At 39.2% G+C, this 23,430-nt stretch overlaps 1 protein-coding gene across 10 annotated transcripts in view; it reads left to right on the forward strand.

The window, feature by feature from the left end:
* The window catches only part of rapgef1b (Rap guanine nucleotide exchange factor (GEF) 1b), a 45,304-nt gene that overhangs the window by 7,753 nt on the left and 14,121 nt on the right, over positions 1–23,430 (forward strand). The window contains exons 1-10 of one of the 10 annotated variants that reach the window (XM_017407715.3): positions 508–1,367; positions 15,857–16,002; positions 17,302–17,477; positions 19,030–19,186; positions 19,274–19,362; positions 19,440–19,598; positions 20,056–20,106; positions 20,628–20,742; positions 20,833–21,013; positions 22,481–23,002. In XM_017407715.3, coding sequence (XP_017263204.1) covers positions 1,286–1,367; positions 15,857–16,002; positions 17,302–17,477; positions 19,030–19,186; positions 19,274–19,362; positions 19,440–19,598; positions 20,056–20,106; positions 20,628–20,742; positions 20,833–21,013; positions 22,481–23,002 — 1,678 coding nt within the window. In that variant the 5' untranslated portion in view covers positions 508–1,285. Of the gene's footprint in view, positions 1–507; positions 1,368–15,856; positions 16,003–17,298; positions 17,478–19,029; positions 19,187–19,273; positions 19,363–19,439; positions 19,599–20,055; positions 20,107–20,627; positions 20,743–20,832; positions 21,014–22,480; positions 23,003–23,430 lie in introns of those variants that run through there. The other 9 variants (XM_017407717.3, XM_017407714.3, XM_017407725.3 and 6 more) reach the window with 9 other exon arrangements.

Genomic DNA, 23,430 nt, shown 5'->3' on the forward strand with positions numbered 1-23,430 from the left:
TCTAGCATTCCTAGAGTTAACACTGAAGTGTGAGTTATTTAGACGTCTTTGTGTTTGTGAAGTGGCGACTGCCGTGCTTCAGACTGAAATATAGTCCTGTGTGATGTACAAAAATAGCAAAGCCTGCATACCTTAGTCACCAGAACTTTGAGTAAGAGCCGAAGTAGTTATGATTACAAAAGGTTTCCCCAGACAATTTGGTCTACCCGCATTGCTGATGAGTGATCCCACTGTTGCACGGGGCAAGCTATGGGTCCTGGTTTGACAAACTGCAATTTTGAGGTTTGATGGGAGCAAGCTTTTCACCCTCCCTCTACCACAGAATGAGAGGCCTGCTGTTCCAGTATAGGTTTAGCTGTGTTGTAATTAGATTTTTGTGTGTGTATTTTGTGTATGGGAAAGCAAAAGAGAAAAAAAGAGGGAGGGAATATAGCTTAGGGATAGAAAAAAAGAGGGTGGAGAAAGGTGAAACACTGAGAGGAATCAAGTCTCTGCACAAAGAGCAAATCGGGTAGAAAAATGGATTGATTACACCTTTGGTAATGACCGGGACGAGGCAATCAATGGGAAGTGGAAGGCAGCATCTGTGAAGGCAATCAGGCCTTTGTAACATGAATATTTTTATAGCTGTTTTGTCTTCAGCATCTTCAGTATCTTTCAAGGAGCTAAGGACTGCAGCTAGGATCGTTTTCAGAGCTCTCGTTTGTGATTTAATGCAAGTTCTATTTGCAGGTCGTATTCATCTCAACTTCCGTCTGTGATGGGTATTGTGTTCTGATAGGGGCTCTTTGATGCTCCATTTGAGGTCACTGCTGTGTGTTGGCCTACATGCTTGGGAGCAGGTCATTTATTCCTGCAGGTGGGCTGCTCATTTCCTCATGGCTGTTGAATACATCCCCACTCCGGATAATTATAGGTTGGATGCCCCCCATGGCCACCGAGAACAACTTGGACTTATTCCCTCACACCTATCCAGGATTATGTGATGTGTATATTTTTGCCGTAATTCAATAATTTTTAAAGGAACAATTGATTTCAAAATAGAGCTCTGCTTCTCATTTCCTCATGATATCTGTCAGTGCTATTTGTGGATCTTTCCTCTGAAGTGTAACATGGCTGGGTCAAGTAAGGATGATCATGAGGTCCAGTTAGTTCATGACTAATGCTCAGCAGTCCTACTGAGATAGCGCTACAAATGCATGCTTGACCAACAAGGCTTGGCATACAGAAAGCGTAACTGTCAGTATCACCTGGACTAATCCCTGTGTGGACTCAAGACTCTTGCATGGGCAATATAGGCTGGAGGAGCCATGTGTCTTCAGAGGACACAGACTCCTCTGTACGAGGGGATCAAGATGAGGACTCAGGTAGGCATATCTTCAGTTATACAAAATGTAAAATGTATCAGTGTTAGACAGTAAGAATATACACATATTAGTGCAGAGATGATTCTATTGTGGTTGAGTTAACACAATCTAGAAACTGATGAAACATAGTTGATGGAGTTTATTAATATTTTGCATATCCTTTGAGTATAAATGACAACAAGGGAGATTCTGAATGTAGATGCATGTATTCGAAACAGCATTTGTTTAAAAAAATAGGCATAAATTTAAATGTAAATGAATAGACTTAAAATATTATCAAACACTGGTTCCACTTGCATGGTTGCTTTGGCTCTGGTTTTGGAGGTTTCATTATATGTATTTATACAGCTGTTTTAGTGAAACACATGCACACTTGCCTTGTTTTTGAGGGATGTGGGCTTTTGTTTAAGGCTTTTGTTGTCAGCTTGAAGGCTTTTCATGTAAAATAGGTTCACTGGCAGAATAATATCCTGGGCGCATTCCTCGCTGTGCTTTTTGTGTCGTGTGGCTTTATGGAAAGTGCTCATTTGCACTGCTGAAGCCTTGGGTGGACCCAGCTTTTAGAGTCTTGCTCTGCAGGCCTTCATCACAAGCTGCTTCTTCGCTTTATTGCTTCCAGAATTCATAGACAGAAGCCACAGCTACTCTAATCCTGGCTCATCAGGTGAGGATTTGTCAGTGCATCTGGATGTCGTGGTTCTAATCCTGTTGCACAACACAAAAAACGGCATTGGTTATACTGCCCTGCCTACTTAGCTTCACCATGGTAGCTGGCCATATTTGTTGACCCACACATTGGGGTGGGTATTGCTTGACTTATTAATGTTTGTTGTGCTTCCCCTTCTACATTGTGTGAAGCGATCCACCCTGGTGAGCTGGTAGCACATTGAGGCTCCTTTAATTAAGGCATTTGAGTCAATTATTGTGTAATTACACAGAGCCGAGTGTCTTAATACCTTATTTTGAAAACACACAGTCTGTGGAATGCTCAGCCCTAAAATCCACTCATTTTTAGCTCAGCAGAGTTCCTGTTTGTATTGGTTTGCGCATGGTTTGTCTACCCTGATTTGCCAAGTTTCTGTAGCCTTGATAGCCTTCAGAGTGGATGTGAAGACTTAATTATGTGTTTAAAACTGATTCACTAAATGGTGTTTCAAAACAGGTCTCAGTGCACTGTCAAATGAGCTGGTTATGCTGCACAGATGTTGGTGACACTTTGAACTAATTTGTTCGTTACATCTTATTTCACTGCTAAGAGTTTGCTTATTGCTGTCAAAAGCAGTAGAAAACTCCTCCGCATTTAATTACTTGTATCACAATCTTAAAGACAACTATTTAAATTTCCACTAAATTTTACTGGCCTCTTTTCGGCTTGTCACAAACTAAAATTTCAAACTCAAGAATAAGTACTTTCTGGTCAAGTCAGCCAAACAGATTTTTTATTTTTTCCCCTAAATGTTGAGTCTGACAGCAAAACACAAAATATATGGCATTAATTTATTTGAATTATTTTAAAACCTCTTATCAGCAAAAGTGAACTTTTCATCATCGGTTTTTAAACTTTTGATATGAAACAATGCTACAACTAAACAAAACTGTCCATAAAAAGCATCAAAGAGCTTCTATGGAAACCCAATTTTCCAAACACATAAAGTACATTAGTACACGTAAAAAGGCATTTCTTTCAGGAGCAGTGTCGATTGAAAACCGAATTGTGTTGAGAAATATTGCTGGTTGAGACAACATAGAGCGTTGCTGCCGGTGTGGAGGTCGGAATCGGAAATAATGGAGGAGTAAACTTTGACGTGCATCATAAAGCATAAGCATGTTTTGCCCTTAAGTTGGTCCAAGAACCACTTCTGAAAGTCAAAATGTTGTACTTCTTTTTCAACTTGCTTCTGTTGTTTTTCTTTAGTTTTGAACTACTTGATTTGGACATGTAGCAACTCTCTTTGCCGTGTTAAAATTTAAAGCTATTTTATGGTATTTTCGTTACAGTGAGCTTTGATGTTTTTTTTTTTGGAACGAAGATAAACAGCTTATTACTTGCTTTTCTCAGCACATCACTTGCTGACTCCTTTCATACTACTGACCACACCAAGAATAAAAATAGAACAAAAAAACATCCAGATTTGTCTGAACTGTGTTTTTTTTTTAAAGCAAAGTAAAGTGAACAGCTGTGAAAAAGGGATGACTGGCATCTTTTTGCTGATAAAAGGTAGTGGTCTTGTGAAAACTCTTTTTTTTTTTTGTCTGCTTGGCTTGATTGTGTCAAATCACTGCGACTTCCAAAGTGTCATGGTGGGGTCAGGGAGCTGGCATACAAAGAAGGGGATGTCCCACAGTTGTTGCCAGTTTCCGATTCAGGTCTAAATCAGGAATGGAGACAGAAGTTGGCATTGCTTGCAGGCAAGTCGCTGTTGTCGGGGTAGATGTGAATGTACGTCTATGCCTACATGTGCTTGCTTGTTTGGGCTAATCCAGGATTGTGGAGTCTTAGGTTAATATCTTTTCATCATATTGAAACTGTAAATGAAAAATCTGCTCGCAGACACACAAAATGTTTACCTCATCAGCAGTCGAGCTTTTAGGCCCATGGGTAGAATAAGACTTTGTATTTTATTGTGCCCAGTTCTTTTGAATGTTTTTACCCATGCAACGCAAAGTAAAACAAAACAAAAGAACAAAAGATTCTGCTTTTAGAATTAAAATATGCCACAAAATTTGCATCACTGTGGATGAGGTTCTAAGAAAATTGTGCAAAAGTGATTTAAATAAATTTTCTAATGATGAAATAGTCTGAGACTTTATTTAGAATTTTTTTTTTATATCTATAAAAAGATTAGACACCTGATGCAAGAAAATTTTCTTTATTTGGTGAGGGTACCAAAGAACCAAAGGCTATCTATTGTAAAAGAATAAAATGTTTTAAGCAAAATCCCAAACTGTTTTTTGTTGGTACTGTGAAAAAAAAAATCCTGTGTGCTGCAGTTGTTCGAGGTCTTTTCGACAACATTTCATGTTGTTTACTTACAACTAGATGTGGAGCCCAAGGTGCAGCGAGAGTTCTGTTCATCACAGACTCTTTAAAGTCTAAATGAATTATATCTGTGTCAGTGTTTTCAGGCGTATGATGAACACTCTTTATCTTACAAGGCAGCTGGATTATAATGAGTTCTGTGATTTCTCAAATCCATGCTGCCAGATTTCAAGCTAGACATTTGTGGCCAGGGTACAGTAAATCGCATCAGTCAGTACTTTATACTGATCGTAGGGTTAAGCAGCGTTTAGAGATGGGCATTTTAAGCAAAAATGCTCTTCAAATTTGTCCAGTAATTATTTAAATTTTCTTAGAATATTGTTGTATATTTCACGTTTCTGATGAAAAATGACCATGTACACACAGTTGAGTGTGGCTGTCTGCCTTGACCCCAGCCAGTCGAGGCAGATAGCCATCCATTCTGAGCCTGGTTCTGTTGGAGTCATTCCTTTCCACTGTCGCCGATGTGCTGCTCAGGACGAGAGATTACAACAAATGGAAAATTCAGCGCTATCTGCTGGCTTCCTCAGATGGATAACGTTTACGAATTGGCATTTTATAACATATGCAAATGTTTTGTACAGTTCCCTGAGACGACTTTTGTTGTGAATTGATACTATATAAATTAGCTGAACTGAACTGAGTTGAATTAAAGTTTACTATACTTACTCTAAGTCCTTCAGCTGAAAACCTTTCCAATAAATCAGAGGCGTCATACAGAGATGTGTCCTGCTGCTAATCCTGCTGGCCATGGATCTTTATATTCCTTTCTTTTTCACCAGTTTTTTAAACTGACTATTTCTTTGTTTCTTCTTATTTTATTAGGCTGAGGGATTTCGAACTGAGTCCACACCTTTGGCTACTGCTGACATTCAGCTGCAACAGCAATAAAAAAAAAATGCTTAGATCAAATCACTGTCACTTACAGTGTTATATCTGATTCTATTATATATTCAGATATATTCTCTTTTAATTATAGATGATTTTGAAAAAAACTATTCTAATATTTTTGACAAGCAAATCTGTCTTCCAAACCTGTTTTTTTTTTAGGAAGCAATGAAATAAATGTGAATAATTTTTGCTAGTCTTACTTCTTTTTAAACTTGTGAAGGTGTTTATCATGTAGCATCTGTCTGTCAGTGCTATCCTGTGCAGCGTTTGTGCAAAGAGTGTCAAGAGGATGACAAGTAGGCCACAGTACAGACAAGATCGGCTTTGTACAGCACTCTAATATGAGGAGAGTGGTACCACTCCTCACTGCTTGAGGCTATTTACTGTTTCCTATGCTGATGTCTCTCTGTATCTGTCTGTGTCTTGTACTCGGCAGTGAAGCGATTGGTTCTCTTGTGGCTGTTTGTCTGTGTGTGGGATCAGTCTTCTAGCTCAAGTGGTTTTTAGTTCATGTTTGCCTTGTGATTGTTTGCCAAACAGCTTCCATTCTCTCAGAACTCCAAATTCATCTAGCAAATCATAGTGTTGTTGTATTTTAGCTGTCAGCGTCTTCTTCGGTGTTGCTGGATGTTAAAGATGCTGTCAAGCCGGATATTTTTAGCTGTTTCTGGTTCTTTATTGTACTGGTTTCACTCGAGGGAAACCTGCCGCCTGCCAGTCGGTGTGCGCTTAGTTTACTGAAAGATTCAGCTCAGAACGCAAGCTTTAAATAGAATGCTAAAAAATGCAGCAAACCACTGCAGTTAAAAAGTCACTTGAAGGATTGGACTGTTTTGAGCTTGTTTATGTTGGGTGGTTGTGCGGCATAGTGCGCTGCTCTGTCTTGTGTATGTTTCTGTCACCGTGTCCGTGTCTGCCTAGACCTGCTAAATGAGGCAAGTTGTTGCACTGGGAAGCTCGAAAGGCAGAGGTACTGAGTTCAGGCTGCCCTGGACTCTGAGGAGGGAGCTGCTCCCAATGATGGAGACAAGGGACAGGAAATCATACTAGTGACCTCGGCCTCAGTAGGGAAGGAACAGGAGGGGTACCCAGGATGGCGTGTATGTGTTGTGGTGTGATTTCCCATTTTCACCAATTTGCATCGTAGAAGCTTACCACACCCTATAATGAAATTTGGTAAATCTGTGCCAGCATTTCTAACCTCCTTCATTTCTCAGGTTGGGGATATATTTAATATTTAGAGTTTTAGCAAATAAACTAATGTTTTGGTGTGATAAACTGGAAAAAAAATTATGTCAAAAATTTACTGTGGGAATTTACATTAGATAGAGCAAGTTTTGTTTTGCCAGTTTCACCATTTTTGATAAAGTACAAGGACTGGGCTGAACATTTGTTTAAAAAAAGCAGTCAGTTCCCAATGGAAACTTTAAAATGCAGCCAGAAAACCTGGAAAGTGATTGTTCAGGACAACTTTAAAAATCACAAAAGTCCGACTCCTGTAAAAGGCTCAAGATCGCTGCACTGAAATGTTTGTAAGTAATGGTTGATTCTTATTATAAGATGCCAAAACGAAAATTTATTTTCAAATTTATCAGCTTGCCCTTATCTAGCAGGTATGTATGAATGAATCCTATTTCTTGGTATTATCCCTAACCTTAGAGTTCGGTTTTACCTGCTTACTTACTTCAAAGCCACAAGGAGTAGTGATTAAAATATTTTTTGTAAGAGACACTTTTAAGATGCCAATTCATCCCAATACCCAATACATCATAAATTGTGATCAATTTTATTTATATAAACAGATGAGGTGTGTTTTTTGAGGGAGTTTCAAAATGCTGCATACCGGTATGTAGCTACCTACAAACATCTGCTTACAACACTTGTTTTATACTTAAGGATTGTTGACCGCTGGACATTATAATTTTTTTATCATAATTTTTTTATCTGAGTTATTGAGTATTTTTTAAATTTGAGGTTGTAAATGCAGATAGCATTGCCCCTACTTCACAGAACAAACTGAGACACGCCTACACCTTAATGTGATGCAAAATGTAGACATGGAAGTGCAGTGTAGAATTTATGCTTAGTCTTAAGCCAGTTCAAAGTACATACATTTTTTGGTTTTGACTTATTTCAGCCAGCACTAATTTGAATAGCTCAGAGAGATAACGCTCAAATCATAAATTATGTTCTGTTTGTCATTGGTGCTGTTGAAGAACAGGCATCTTCCTCTGCAGTCCTTTTGCATGTGGTCGAATACTTTTGTGAGAATTTTTGGATGCTTATTTGTTTGTGTCATTGGATGTAGATGCTTGCGCGAACAACTGTGCATATCCGTTGTACGGGGGACAATTGAGCGAACAAGACCTCAGGGCTCACTGCATATCTTTCAATGCAACACCAATAAAGTGCTGTGCCAAGGGCTCCCATGGACTCGTTCCATTAGCTTGTTCAGAGCCCATAATGAGATGTCGACCCATATTGAAATTGTCCGATTTGTACTGCTGCTGCCAGGGAGTGAGGAATATTTGAACACGCATAATAACATGGAGGTCAGTCGCAAGCCAGAGTCAGCACAGTGTGGTATGATCCAGTAGCATATATAACAAATTGCTTTTTTACGCGGAAGAATAGTTTTGTTGAACAGAGTCCAACAAACAAAACGGAATGAAGAAATTCATGAATATCGGTCAAGCACTTGAGCTGGTGGCTAATATGGCAGCTGACCTAACTGATGTAATTTGGCTGAACTATTTTGTGTTTCTAAATGTAAAGTAAAACACATTTGTGCAGTAATGTGCTAATGTGTTTTAAATTGTGCAGTCTTCCTTGTCTGTGCGGAGGAAGTGTTTGGGTACCAATAGAACCAGCACAAATGAACCACAAATCAGCATCACTAGTTGAGAGGCTCGCAGAAGTGTACCAAAACACAGCTGGCAGAAAAGATGGTGCTAAGTTTGGATAGAAAGTGCTGCAGAGACTTTGTACTGCCAACACTGAGGCTAGAAACATGTAAATATTTGTCACCACACAACACACAGATTTAATGGAGCTACTTGTATAGCTACTCCGCTATCTGAAAGCATTTTAATTTTGCTGCAGAAATATCTCAAGTGACTCTTCTAGTTAAGTTAATATTGAGTCAACTAATAAATTTAGATAGGAAGGTTTAGTAAGGGAGTGAAAAATCATTCAGGACAGCTGAAAATCTTTGCAAGAGGAGATGTCTAATCAAGTTCACCCTGAGGTGAGACTGGGCAGTGCACAAGAACCACATACAAAACCTCTAAGAGTTACATCTTTGACTTAAAATATGATGCCTATGTTTTATTAATTCTTCTTTACTCTCTTGTTGTGTATGTTGTAGTTTGTAAAATATTTATAACGCAATATTGGTTTAAAGTTTGCTTTATGAATGATTGAATATACAGATGGTAGTCCAGGTGTATTTAAGTTAGGCATGCCATCAGTGGTTCTAGCAGACTAATAAAGAATAAGCAAAAATTCATTTGTCAACTTGTATTGATACTTTACACTAATAAACACACAGAAGAAGGCCACCAAGTGATTAAGCTGGATTTAGTTTTCATATGCAACAATATGCTGTTTGTTGTGGCTACATGTGGCATATTTTTATCTCTGCTGATAACGCTAGGTACCCGTTCCACATAGTTTCAGTTTGTTGTGTGTAGATTATTTACACAATACAGATAGGAGAAACATTTTTGTATTTTTTTTTCTTTCTGCATACTGATTTTTAAACCATAATCACATCTTGAAATAGGTAAAATGCTGAGAACGTGAGTGAGGACATTTTTGATATTCAGATATTATATGATATTTCAAGGTGCCATCTTATAAGCCATAAAGATAGTGATGTCTTTTTTTTAAAAAGCAGGTGCTTTTGTAGATGTATTCTCAATCACGGTTTGGTTAATGAGATCGCCTTTGTTTAGCTTTACATCTTCATGTTGCACTAATACATTTAACAGTTATGATCTGGTTTGCTGTTTTGTAATATGGATCTGTAATATAGATTGCCTTTTGCTGTGTGGGCACACTTTGTTAGTCATGGTTGACTAGGCAGTCTGTTCCCATGCAACACTGCACACAGAGCACCTCTATCACCACACTAATATTTACTCCTGAACATTGACCCATGGCCGCTGGTTCTGCTTTGCTAGTCATTGACGTATTGAAAGGGGATGTTTGTGGAAGCTGGTGACAGTAAAACATTCGGGTTGAGGTGGATTTCACAGCAGCAGAAATAAAGAAAAACAAAAGACATGAGTTGATAACAACTAATAAAAGTAAAGTTCCAGGTTTGTAAAAGAAATATGTGGTTAAAACATACATATTGTAGTGCCATGTCTGAAAATGTTTCTTCACAATTAATCAAAGAGCTAAAGACTTACATGCAAGCAGTAAGCAATATTTTACTTCTGTTCAATCTAATTCAGTCCAAAAGAAATTCAGAATAAAATCAACTTGCATATAGCCCAGTTCATTTGTAAGAAAATTTGAAGCATAAACTAATTTAGATACTGTTTCATCAGTCTTCCAGTTTGGAACTGGATGCAGTTATTGATAATTTATTTTCGAACTGTGCAGACAACTCACAAAACCTTTGTGTATCACATTTATTTTAGACTGCAGAAGTCTAAAATAAATAAAGAAGTAAGGAGGCTTGAAGTCAACCCACCACTGTTACCTCTTTGAGCCTTTAATAGAGGTAGTCACAGAGCCGAAACAGCCAAGTATGTGTAAGAATACACCTACATTGCATCTCAAGGGTGCGATGTAGTGATAACAATGCAGGATGTGGTCAACTCGATTGGTGTATTTGTAGCTTAAACAGGGACTTGCGTTTTACTGCCACATTATGAACCCATTTTGTGGAATGACCTATTGAGTAGTAAGTGACGGATAAAACCCAGTATTTAGATGTTATTTTTTTTGCATTGCTAATTGTATAATGAACATGTAGATACCATCTCTTTTTTTATGTGAAACACAGTACGTGTTAAGTGGACTAAGCTCTTAACATCTACCATATCCATTCACTTACTCACTAAGTTGGCTTGATGCTCTTGGTCTTCCTGTGGCTCTATACTGAATGCCATGCTTAAACAGCACAGCTGGAAAGCTGTAAAACACACCACTGGCCTTCGGCCTTCATTACGTCTCCAATCACCTGTCCCCTGTTACCCCATTCTCACATCTGCACCATTCTAGTGCTGCAGCTCCAGCCGACATATCCACAGCTGCAGAACATGGTGTTTCCTGCAGTACTTCATGTTAGTTACCAAGGATATAATGAGAAATCTTTCATGAAAACTGAACACAGCCAGCAGGAAGAAACCACTACAATAGACAGAATAAATTATTCACCAAGTCCTTAACTTTCTCCTGTTAAATTTGTCTTTTTTTTCTCCCTGCTGGTTATTTCATGTGCCTCTGACTTGTGTTTCTCTAGCGCCATAGCAGGTTTTGCCTTGAAGAAATAATCTCATGGCTCAGTTCTTCCATCTTTTTCTTTACTTTACATTGCAATAGACAGTTTTTAAGTCTGTGTTGTCATTTTATAGACCGGAAAAGCTCCATTGTGGATGGTCCAATATAAACAATGCACTACCAAATTTAATAATTCTTGAATGTTCTTGAGGTTTTTTTTTTTCATTTTCATAAACATTGCTGTGGATGGATATAAATGAATGAATAATTATTAAAGCATAGTTAGCAGGGAAAAGAGTTTAAAGCAAAAGCAGTCTTCAGTTTTGCCTGTAATTTAATTTCCTTTAAAATATTTGTGTTTGAAAGAGCACCAGACAGGAAACAACTTGACATGTCACCAGGTTTAAAACCAACAACAACAAAAAAGCTGTTGCGACAGTGGCAATAATTCTTTAAATTCACACATTTTAACGAGGCTTTAAATAGTCAGAAATCACTGCTAAACCATAATAGTTATGCAGGTCATTATTGGCTAAAGAAGAAGCAGTATCAATATTCATTAGTTTATACAAGATCAGTTTGTAGAGAGCGAAAAACAAATGGTATCCTGTTTATAATTTCAACACTTTTACCCACACTTTCAGGTCAAGTTTTTTTTTCCTCCTCTCTCATCCTCCCCACCTCAGCATCTGTCACAATTTTCCTTTGCGACTCTTGTTAACCCTTTAAAACTGGCAGAAGACGTTTGCTAACGCAGGTCTTGCAGACGCTTTCAACGAGAAGTTCAGCAGGAGATAATAGCTGTGGGTGTAACCTGAAGCACAACCTCCTTAGGATCCCTTCACCCTGTTTTTATCCTGTTGTTTGGTGGGCGGCCCAGTTAAAGGTTGACCCGCTGATCTCTAGAGGTCACACCTGAACTGAACGGCAGCAACATCAATCTGCCACCCCATCGGTTTCACACGTTACCAGTCATCAGTGTCAGCAACAAGGGTCCTGTTTGTTCATCAAGAAGATGAACAACAAATGAAAGCATTCAGTGGAATGACCAACCAGTAGTGGTTAAATTCACAAGTTTAAATGCCTGCAGGATGTAAGCTATGCCTCATCCATTAAATTGGCATTAGGGGAAACAACACTGGCAAGTCATCTGAGTGAGCCATCAAGAAAAAGTCCCTTTTTTTATATGTTTTAAAAACACACCACGAGTTAGGTGCTTTTCAAAAAGATGCAAAACCTAGTAATTTAGAACCTGGTTGCCTGAAAGATCTGCAAATATTTTGGTCTTTTTACAATTGCTGTTAGAGAAATGTCAAAGAGGTTGTATTTTCAGAGAGGACACTGTGTTTTTAGAAGGCTGGTGTTTTTGCATTACCTGAAGGCAACAGAATTAAATGTGGAGGTCTGTTGAATTAGTTATAAGAGGTGAAATGCACACCTGATTGATTAAAAGCAAGGCATTTAACACTTAAGGTGTGTTCTCGCCAGAAGCATCCATAAATCTACAACCCCTGTGTGTGTGGCTGTGGGTGTTTGTTTACTTATTGCGCAACAATGTCTTTGAGTTCAGCGGCTCGAAAAGCTTCTTGGGATTCTGTGATTTCACCAAGTGATAAAGAATCTCTCCCAGGCTTTGTTAGAGTTGAAGAGACTCCGACTGTAGCGTTTAGATTGAATTTCTACAATGTGTTTGAGAACAACAAAGTGTTTAATCAATTTTTTGCATACATTAGTAGTTTTCTTGCTAAAAACCTCACTGTTTACGCTTGGTGGTCAGATTTTACTTATACAATATTTTTAGCATTATTTTTTTTATTTTATTTTGTCCCATATCTTTTGAACTTAAATTTCACTTACTCTTCTATAACTTTGAAGGCACTAGACAGCTGAAAGAGAGGTTTTCTCTGTGAGATTTCTGTCATTCTTTAGCTCAGTCCATGACTGGCCTGATTCAGTGTGAGAGACGTTACAACCCATGACCTCAGCAGCTCATAAACTCTGTCCAGCAGCAGACAGGAAGCTGGGGAGAGCAGAGGGGGTGGCTGGTCGCTCTGTGGTGGAGCAGTGGATACTGAAAGCTCTGCGTGAACATAACAAACCACCTTACTGTATTTTCCTCTGTATTTGCCTCTTGCTCACTTTCTTTCACTTTGCACATATTTTTTTTCTGTTGTAATGTTCATGCTTGAGGCCTGACTTTCTGCGAGTGGGCTGTTTCTGTCCTCAAAGACTTAAAAGGAAAAAAAAGTAGGAGAGAAGTGAATAAGACAAAGGACACAGGAAATCAACCTCATGTGTCAGACAAATGGCCAAGCTTTAGGGACTGTGGTAATGTCTTGGAGAGCCAGCTGTATCAATTATGATATTGATTAATTTTTCTTGTGTCACTTTCAACTCTTGCATCAGGTCGTAGCTGCAAACTGAGACATGAGTCATTTAAAGGCGGTTTAAGCTATCAGCATACTGTGATAGCAGTCTCAGCCCCTGTACTTGTGGTAGATTGAAGGAGACATTGTTAAACAGATTTAAAAATAAAGGTTTTGCATTTTTTGAAGGAATGCATATCACCTGCCACCTTTTATGCCAGACTTTTAGACTTAGATCATCTTATGTTGAGAAATAACAAAGTTGTAGCGAACCATTTTGGTTAAACATTGAAAATAACATTATTTGCAATCTTAGGCAATAATGGAAGATGTCACGCTTGAAGTATGCGTTTTGAATGACTCTCAGCTATGACCAGCTCAGTATCTGTAGAAATGACTGAATTATAGGGTTAGGGTTATTCTAAGCTCAGTTGGCTGTGGCAAACATCTTACATTATGTTGACTCCAAAAGTTAATTAGTTGTAGACCTACATCCAATCATTTTTTCTTTAAAGTTTCCTTAAAATTTATTCAGTAGTTAATGAGACATTTTGCTAACAGAGTTGACTTCAAATATTAATGTCAAAATTTAGTTAGTTCTCAGAATATGTATTAGGGCTCAGTCTAATCTACTACTAGACCAAATTTTAGGTCAATATCTGTAAAAATGACTGAGATATAGCCATTTGTGTGTGTTCTTGTTTAAGGTTGGCTTGCCATGGTGGCCATATTTAATTGTGTTGACTCCAAATGTTATTCAGTTGTAGATGTTTATCCATTAATTATTTTCTGAGAGTTTCATTAAAAATTGTCCAGTGGTACATGAGATATTTTAGAACAGACACGTGTGCACAAATAGGCAAAAACCACGTCCCTCTCTTTTGCTTTTTAGCGATGGGCGATAATTATCAGAAGTTTATTACAGTCAGAAGAAAACTGAATCCTTTGCACTTTGCTGTAATGTGAAATCCTGCCAGCATAACTTCCTGGCTTTTGGGAAAACTGACTTTGTGTAACCTTTGTGTAAAGGTAGAAAAGTAAAAACCCTCTCAAACTGTTAGTCCTAAATATGTCATTCATTGCCTTATCTGGGTGCACCAAAGATGCACAACATCCCCTGTGGACAGGCTACAGTGCATCATTCCAGACAGCTGTTGAGATGAGAGAGTTTTTCTTGTCTGTAGGGTCTTCATTGTGTCCAGTCACCAGTCCTCTCTTTGATAAACTCTTGCTTGTGGGCTTCCCTCTCTCTCTCTTGAATCCCACCAGGCTGACTAGACTGTGTTTTGTTTCAGTGTTTAACTGTTGGGTTTTTGACCAACATCATTTCATCATAACAAAACAGCTGTCTCCGTCACTCAGGAATTTATAGTGTTTGCGGCTATAACTTGAAATTGACAAGAAGTTGACATTTTTAGAATACCTGCAACTACTGTATGTTTTATCACAAAGCAAGCAAACTTATGCTGGGCCATAGTTTTGGCTTACACATGTACATGCCTTATTTGACCTATTTAGAAATAAAGAGAACTAGGTCAAATTCGATTTCAAGGTAATGAAGTGGCATGAGACATGTTTGCATTAACTCTGTAGTTTATTGAATCAGCTTTGCAACATAAATAAGTTACTCATGCTTACAAAGCAGTCTGTGTTGCTTTATTTTTGCACAGCAGAGATAAGGTTTTTATTTATTTTTTTCTAAATTCAGTGTTAAACAGGAAGCTGAAGGGTCACACATCCCTCCTATCCCTTCTCATATCTTGTTATCGGTAGGAAGCTCTTCTGGGAGCATTCTCATCAACATTTTTAATGAGACACACTGTTGTCTCTGGCTGCCTCAGCGATCTTTGGCTTTTTGCTCGGGGTATGGGGATGAGGGGGATTAGGGGGAGGAGAGAAAGAACAGCCGGCTGGATATGTACGTGGCATGTTGATCGATGGTGCAGATGAAAGAATGGCCCAGCTGGAAGACTGGTTTGTGGTGTTTTCCTGCTGTTGATTGCCGCTCAGCACTCAGTGTTTTACGCTGATGGCCGTGAAATACCAGAACCCACTGTCACCAAGCTGAGGGGAGATTACAGCAGATAGAAGTGTAATTTTGTTGCTGATTAAAAAACCCACACTTCCTGCTGACTCACAGTGCTGTTATTAGCATTTATCTCCTGATTTACTTTTGTGTGGAGACGGAGGGAGGGACAAAGAGGTGAAGGCAGACAATGAACAAGTGAACAATTATTGTAAAACGAACGGAAACGTGGAACTATGCTCTCTTTTGATGCAGCTGTCACTCTCTACAATGAACACATCAAACTGTCAAATTACTAGGCAGTTAGAAAGCTGCTGTCAGTAGGGTAACGTGGAGCGATTTCATCTCAGCTTTCCGCTAACTAAAGTGTTTTATTGTAGCCACATTGGTCTTCTCTGTTCTTGTCTCTTACACAGACATAAAGGAACCTGTCCAGCAGATTTATGTCCAACACAAAAAAGATAAAAATGCAAAGGCTGCGATTACTCAATTAAAAACTCTCTGGTGTATTCTTGTCTTAAAATTCCAGCTTTGTTCTGGTATTTTGCTAGCATTCAGATCAAGCCCATCAATTGAGCTCAATTTTAGAAGAGCACCATTGTGTGCTTCACTGAGTTTGTGCCGTCTGTTTATAGATCAGTTCTTGCTCCCCGGGGCATGTTTACACTGTGACTTACCACTCCATTTCCTTCTTTTTTCCTTCTGTCTGCAGACTCGCAACGGTCCCATTTGTCCACTTTGACCATGATATTGAAGGACAAGTTCCACTCACCCAAGATCAAGAGAACTCCATCCAAAAATCGAAAGCAGCTGCAGCCCGAGCCAGCAGCCAAGAGTACTGAAAAACCTGCTAACAAGGTGTGTGTGCGCAGTCGTGTGCGAGAAAATGTATCATGGGAAATGCATCTCTTTCCCACCTATTCTGTGTGTTTGTTTGCCTGTTTGTGAGACTATTGTTTTCCTGTTTAATGTGTTGTGCTGCTGTATTCTATTGTGTGTGTGTTTGTGTGTGTGTGTGTGAGAGCTTCCCTGCTGGTTCCCACAGTCTCCCAGCCTCTGTGAATTCTGGCTAGGCTTCAGCAGGTGTCTGAATGAATAAATGTGCTTCCTGAATGAATACCTCCGTTCCGACCCCTTTTGGGTTCGGTATAATGAGTGTGTTCCCCACCAGTCCTATAATACTAGAGAAGCTCATGTGAATAGTAGAAAGAGAGATTGAGGCCAGATCAATTGATACATGCTTTGAACGTGTAGCAAATTACAGGATTAACAGATCTAAACTAGAGAACGTTGACCAGGGGTCTGCAACCTTTACAATCAACAAAGCCAATTCTGTTCTATTCTTTCACTAAATAAAATTTGCCCAAAACTGCAAAATGTGCTAGAACAGTGACAATCAACTGGTAGCTTGCAGGCCACATCCAACTTGATGGAGGCCCTTTTCTTTTCAGTGAGGCTGGTGACCCCTTCTAGCATTTCCGCTAGCATTATCCCCACCTCCTGACCCCCAGGAAGGTCGTGGCATGTAATAAATTAATAAATATCTGTATGTGTTTGCATGTGACCAATGCACTGTGGCTGGGGTAGACGCCAAAACTGAAACATCGTTCCCATCCCTACCCCCCTTCGTCTCACTTCTGACCTCCCCAGGACTTTTGTATACAAAATTTAACATTGTAATAAATGTTAATGCCTCCAGAGCATCATCATTAGTGTCCTGGCTCTTTTTAAATGTACCTATGTCATTATTTAAATGTTACATTTGTAGCTGCTAATATAAGCAAAACATAAACTCAAATTCTTGGTATCGTTGATCAGCCTGTTTTCTGGTGGATTTCAGAAAAAGACTGAGTGAATGTTTGAATAATGAAGTGGCTAACCAACTATCATGATCTTATTAAATGCTTCACTCCTTGTTTTTATTTTAAAAAAGGACAATCAAACTGCTAAATCTAGACCTGTCTGTTGTGGTTATGAATATCAATAAAATTTATTTTCATTTTATTTTTGATCAAAGCCACAAAGAGCCATTACATAGGGACCAAAGAGCTGCATGTTGACGTGTCCGTGTGTGTGTGTGTATATAACATAAAAGTTTAAAATTTTAAGTCTTCTAATCCTAAGGTTGTTTTGTGATCTTTTTTTTTCTATCAGAAGGTTAGCAGACTTGAGGAACAGGAGAAGGAAGTGGTCAGCGCTCTAAAATATTTCAAGGCAATTGTGGACAAAATGATGGTGGAGAGGAAAGTGCTGGAAATGCTACCAGGCTCTGCCAGCAAGGTGCTTGAAGCGATCTTGCCTCTGGTTCAGGTGGAGGCGCGGATACAGCATAGGTGAGTGACAAGCTTTTAAAAGACTCTAGATAAAAAAAAAATATAAGTTGTCATTCCTTGAACAACACATTTTTTTGAACTGATAATTAAAACAACAATTAACTGCAATTCTCTGTCATCAATATGTGAGGTTATGTAATTCATTGCGATCATTCTTGTCTCTTGACACATTTTAAAACAATGCTGACTGCATGGTGAGACTTGCATGACACGCACTTGCTTTCACTTGCTGGTAGTGATAATTTATGTTTGATAATATTCCTCACCTCAAGGCTTCCTGTGCTTCATACCTAAAGCCTTAACACGTCGCATTTACAGTATGTGATGCTCACCTTTGATGTCATGTTTTTCACAATCTTACTTTTGAGGAATAGAGATCATTCTTTCAGAGCCAGTATGGGCCAGTTCATTCACCTAAATCCCTCCTTTGAAAATAACCGTAGCTCCAGTTTTGTGTGGACTGTCAGTACATGTTGGAACTTCTCTATTTTGTCTTTGTGCTTTTCCCGATCAGTCAGTTCTGATGACGGTTTGGAGGTCAGAAGTGACTTTTTTAACTCTGTCTTTAGAAGCAATTGATGAATTGTTGCTGCAACATAGAATCTGCCGTCTATGAGGATTTGACATCCATTGCAAGAAGTCCTAATACAACACAGTTTAAGTTTGACGCAAGTTAAAACGTCACTACTGGCTATTTCATAATTTTTCCCAGATTTCTTTGGATGAAAAGCCTCTTGCTAAACAAACAAGGAATACAGCTTTGTTGGATTGTTTGCAGCAAATTCCATCAATATTGCTCAGATAACTTGGTCAGCAGTAAGTACAAGTCCTGAATACTGCAGTGTGGATTGAATAAAGTGCTCATTCGCCAAAAGGCTGGCATATCATTCTCTCTCTGCATACTACAAACTTTTGTGCCACTGACACGGCATTTTATGCTGCCTCCTTTATTAGAAGTACAAACAGCCCAGTTTCAGTGTAACCTGTAGCTCGTACCTTTCCATTCCTCAAATCCCTCCTTCTAATTCCAGTAACTTTAGTTGTCTCCTGCCCACTTTAGGGATAAGCCCTACAGAGACAGCAGAAGGATATTTTTGCAGAGTGAATCAACTGCAGCACGTTGATACAGGCTTTTGCCACACCTTAATGTTAGGTCTGAATGTACAATTAACTACTCGGAGAAACAACACCTAGCTTCTCCATGTGGCTTTACATGCTCCTGTCGGCTTTCTTAAAACTCCTGAGTTTGTAGTTTCGTATATTTCTGTAGATCCTCACCAAATGCCTTCAAAAGGCGCAGTTGGATAGATGGTAGATAAATTAAAATGTGGTGTGCTGTTGTTTTTGTGGTTATTCTTTACTAACATCTCCATTTTTATTTTCTTCACACCCCACTGTTTTTATCTTATTACCTTTTGTTTAAACCCCTGTACATCATACGTATAACCCCCACACATCATGTTTCATTCTTTCTGACTTGCTCCTTCATTGTTTCCAATTGTTTTGTCCCTGTAAACCCTCACCCGACCTCTATCTCCCACTGTTTCAACAGTTCAGCGCTGTCTTCTTGCCATAGCCGTGTATATCAGAGTCTCGCCAATCTCATCCGGTGGGCAGATCAGGTGATGCTGGATGGCATCGATCTGGATGACCAGGAAATGGTGGCCTCCGTCAAGAATGTTATCAAAGCAGTGCTGGATGGAGTAAAGGTAATGTCCTTTGTGCTGATGTTGGCAGTGCTGGAAATGTTTTGTCGCGGTGCGTTCACGGAGGAGTGTTTTTCTTTCTGCAAACAGGAATTAGTGAAGCTGACCATCGAGAAACAGGAGCATCCATCACCCACCACCCCAAACAAACCAGCACCACCTGTTACTGCAGCAGAGAGGTGGGAATGCATGCTTGCATGAATACAAACAGACCTTCGCAGTGTGTCATTCGCTCAGACGGTTTTTATGCATGCAGCAGCGTATCAGTGGAGATACCCCTGATAGAGCGCGAGCAGGAGGTCTCAAATAAGATGGCTCCAGCAGCTTCTCCTGCAGAGGCCACCCCTGAACTACAAGATGAGGATGTGGCCCCTCCCAAGCCCCCGCTTCCAGAAGCCAAAATGGCAGAGCTCAGGTGACAATAATGCACCCCACAGTTAGTATAGCATACATTATTTACGTAAATATAATGATCCTGATATTGAACTGAAATGAACTTTTGGTTTGAAATGCCTTTTTTTTTTTTTTTTTTTTTTTTTTTTTTATGAAGCTGTGACCTTTTGTGTTATTATCGCAAGTACTCCTTCTGCATTTTTTTATGACAGGTGTTTCACTTTAAGTTTTACATATTATTAAATCATTTTCTGTTGCTCATAAGAAATGAGGAACAAAAATATGATTCAAATATGGATTTGGAACAAGGAATAATGCAGGTCTCTTTCATTTTCTCTTGTACTCTGGCATACCGTTCAGACTTTAGGTTTCAAACTTGGATCTTTGTTTGTTTGGTGCTGTGCCTTTTCCTTTCTTACTCTTTCTGCTGTGTCTTTCAATTTCTTCATCCTTGGTCTCCCTTGGGACTCTGGGAACAGAGCACAGTTGAGCGCTGATGCTGGCCAAAGGAAACCCTCTCAGAAGGAGAAGTATGTTAGTTCGTAGGACCAACCGACTTCATAATAACATCCCACCCTCGAACTTCCCAGAGTTTCTCGATTGGATGAAAGATTTTTTTTATTTGCATGGTTGCATTATTTCTGAAAGTTTGTGTCATCCTTGGTAATTTCCTGAAGAGCTCATCATCCAATCAAAAGGCCGCCCAGTGCATGAGTGTGTGACTGGCCTATGAAATGTCTTTTGGCTAGCTTCCATATCATGGTCACCATTGTCCCCTCCATTTTGACCTGATATTAACTCACTAAGATTATTTAAGCTCAATAATGTCATGAAGTCAGCTTGCATATCTAAGATAAGCTTTCTTGAAACACTCTTCCAGAAGAGGGATGATAATGTGTGTCTTCATGTATCTATACAGGGTTTCTTGTGTGTTTGTATGCATTGTAGAAAGTATGATTTTGTTTTCCTATTATGGACTTTGTGTCTGAGGCACAAACATCCGGCATTCTTGATCATTTAAATTCTTCTGTGTGAATTTATCTGCCTATAGTCCACCACCAGCTCTTCCACCTAAGAAGCGCCAGTCAGCCCCTTCACCAACACCAGTGGCAGTGGTTGCCCCAATGAGCCGTGGCTCCAGCTTGCCGTGTAGCGACCACAGACAGGTGAAAGAGTAATTTCATGATGCAATATGGCTTCCTATAGTCTCAGACCACATAGGAGAAGTAAAACAGTTTACATGTCTCTATGTGTAGGAGTATGAACATGAGTTTTTTCAGAGGCGTTTCTCTGGGGGCAGCCATTCGTACGGTGGAGACTCTCCTCGTCTGTCTCCGTGCAGCAGCATGGGGAAACTCAGCAAGTCCGATGAGCAGCTTTCTTCCATGGAGCAGGACAGCGGTCAGTGTTCTCGTAACACCAGCTGTGAGACGCTTGGTAAGAAAACAAAAACAAATCTACAGAGTGGGATTCAGTAGTGTTTTTTAAAATTTGGTATTATAGATGCTTATCCTTCAAAGTTGAATTTGTTTTGAATTTAGGTAGATCATTCATTATTTCCAAGTAACATAAATACAAAAAAGCTCTAAAGCTCAGTGGCCTAATTTAGAGCTGTAATTCCCTTTAGTGAGCTGAAAAGCAAGACTGACTAAAGTCTAATTAATGAACACTACCTGTAACCATAACTATTAAAGTGAGTCAAGCAGCATCAATTATGAAATGTTGATTTAATGAAACACTGATAGCCTGATTTTTTTTAGAGGTTTTTTGCTCTTTTTTTTTTAAGAAATTGGAGCTTTTGTTCCAATTCTTTATTTTTCAGTGTACAATTGTTGAAAAGTTTTACATTTTGATTGCTGTGATTAGCTACTGTTGTTTCTCTGAAGATGAGTTAGGTTTTAGTTGTTAAACTGCACAAACACATTCTGTTTGTCAGAAAATGTCTTTTTAAAGAGACCTTTAGTTTGAAAAGCAAAATAATAAAAAGTTAAACAACAAACATTTTATGCTTTTTTTCTGATAGAAGTAGATTCTGAGGGTAGTTTTTAAAAATATTCCTGGTGTCTCATGCAATAACATTATGACCACATTGGTAAAGTTTGAAACACTGAACATTAGCTTCCTGTGGAAAGTTCTACCAAACAACATGTGTTTTAGCAGTAAGCCTTGCAAAATCTGCTTAGAAAATGCTCAGAAACTGACATTAATATGACTTCTATCAATAGCATACCCCATCTGCAGTGACCTCATGCCACAATCCACAGAATCTGAGGTTCCTAATGTCCCAGAATAAGACATCCCGGGACAGTCCCAGATAATCTTTGCCCTTACCCTGACTGGTCAGAGATATTTAAGCAGTAATTCAGTTTTAGACAGGTGGTCATAATGTTGTGGCTAATTGTTGTTTAAATATACGGTAAATTACAATTTTTTATTATTTATTTAGTATTTTTTGTTTACATTTTCCAACTCAGTTTGTATATAAATATGACGGAAATATTAACTGTTCAAAAAGAAATTTAAGCAAATGCATAAAACATTTTTCCCATGGTATGTTTTAGGGCTGCACAATATTAGGAAAACATGATTGAGAGATTAGTGTTAAATATTGCAGTAACAGTATCAGTTGCGATAAAACTACATTTTCTGTTGTTACAATGTTCACAACACTGTCCATGTGCTAGCTGTAGGCATTCAGAAACGTGGGGAAAACCTTTGCAATATTAATATTTTTACACTGATATTGCAATAATGATTAAACAAAATATAAATTTTCACTATATTGTGCAGCCCTGCTGTGTTTGGACACAAACTTTTTCCACTGTAAAGACGCTGAAGTTAAAATCTACTAGTTGTCTTTAGGTATCAGTTTTGATAATAAACATCTTTTCTTTATCTTTTCAGACAACACGGAGAATTATGACCCAGATTATGACTTCCTCCACCAGGACTTGTCTGTTGGGGATAACCTGCCTTCAATACCTGTAGGAGGCTGCCTGAGCCCCCTGCCAGAGTCCCACAGCGAGTCTTCGTCCCCTGTTCCTGGACAGCATCCCTCACATCCCCACTATAGTGCTCCTCCCCTCCAGCAGCCAGAATACTGGACTCCTCAGCTCAATCAAACTAATCCCCTACAGTCCTCCCGCATCAGCGCCCCCCCTGCCCTGCCGCTGAAGAAACGGCGCAGCACGCAAACGTCGCCCTTTCCCGACGGAGGCTCTAGGGTGCTGTATGAGCGCTACCCCTCCCAGTATGACAACTTGTCAGAAGAAGAGCTTCACCCTACACCACCATTCCCCCTTTTCACGCCCATCTCACCCATGCCCCAGACAAACGGGGGCGTCTTTGTTTCCCAATACATTGCAAGCGAGAATGCAGATGTTCCAGCCAGCCCGCCGCCGCTGCCAGAAAAGAAAAGCAGACACAGTAAGTGAGGGGTAAGGTGAAGCGGGGGACATAATAAAATAGGAAAGATGAGGAAGGACGACCTCTAAATGAGATGAATGTAGGGCACAGAGGCAATAAGGGGCAAAGTGAAGCTAAATGGCGGGAAGAGTAAAGAATGAGGGATGATTAGAGTAAGGAAAACAGGACCTGAACGGTATTTCGTCATTAGCTTGTTGAAGCATCACTTATGTCAAAGAAATATTCATTGTGAATAAAGACAGGAAGTAAATACTAGGATGTGACACAATGAGTCTGGTTCAAGGGCTGCAGAGGGCAATATTTGGTCATTTCCTCACCCGCCCTTCTTCATCACTTCCTTTTATGCTACTGTATTATGTCATTCATACAGTCAGCCTTTCACACAGTGTATGATTACAGTCATGTTGAATGTAGAAACTCATTTTAAA

The sequence above is a fragment of the Kryptolebias marmoratus genome, linkage group LG14, assembly GCF_001649575.2.
Source record: "Kryptolebias marmoratus isolate JLee-2015 linkage group LG14, ASM164957v2, whole genome shotgun sequence".
In the NCBI taxonomy this organism is placed as follows: domain Eukaryota; kingdom Metazoa; phylum Chordata; class Actinopteri; order Cyprinodontiformes; family Rivulidae; genus Kryptolebias; species Kryptolebias marmoratus.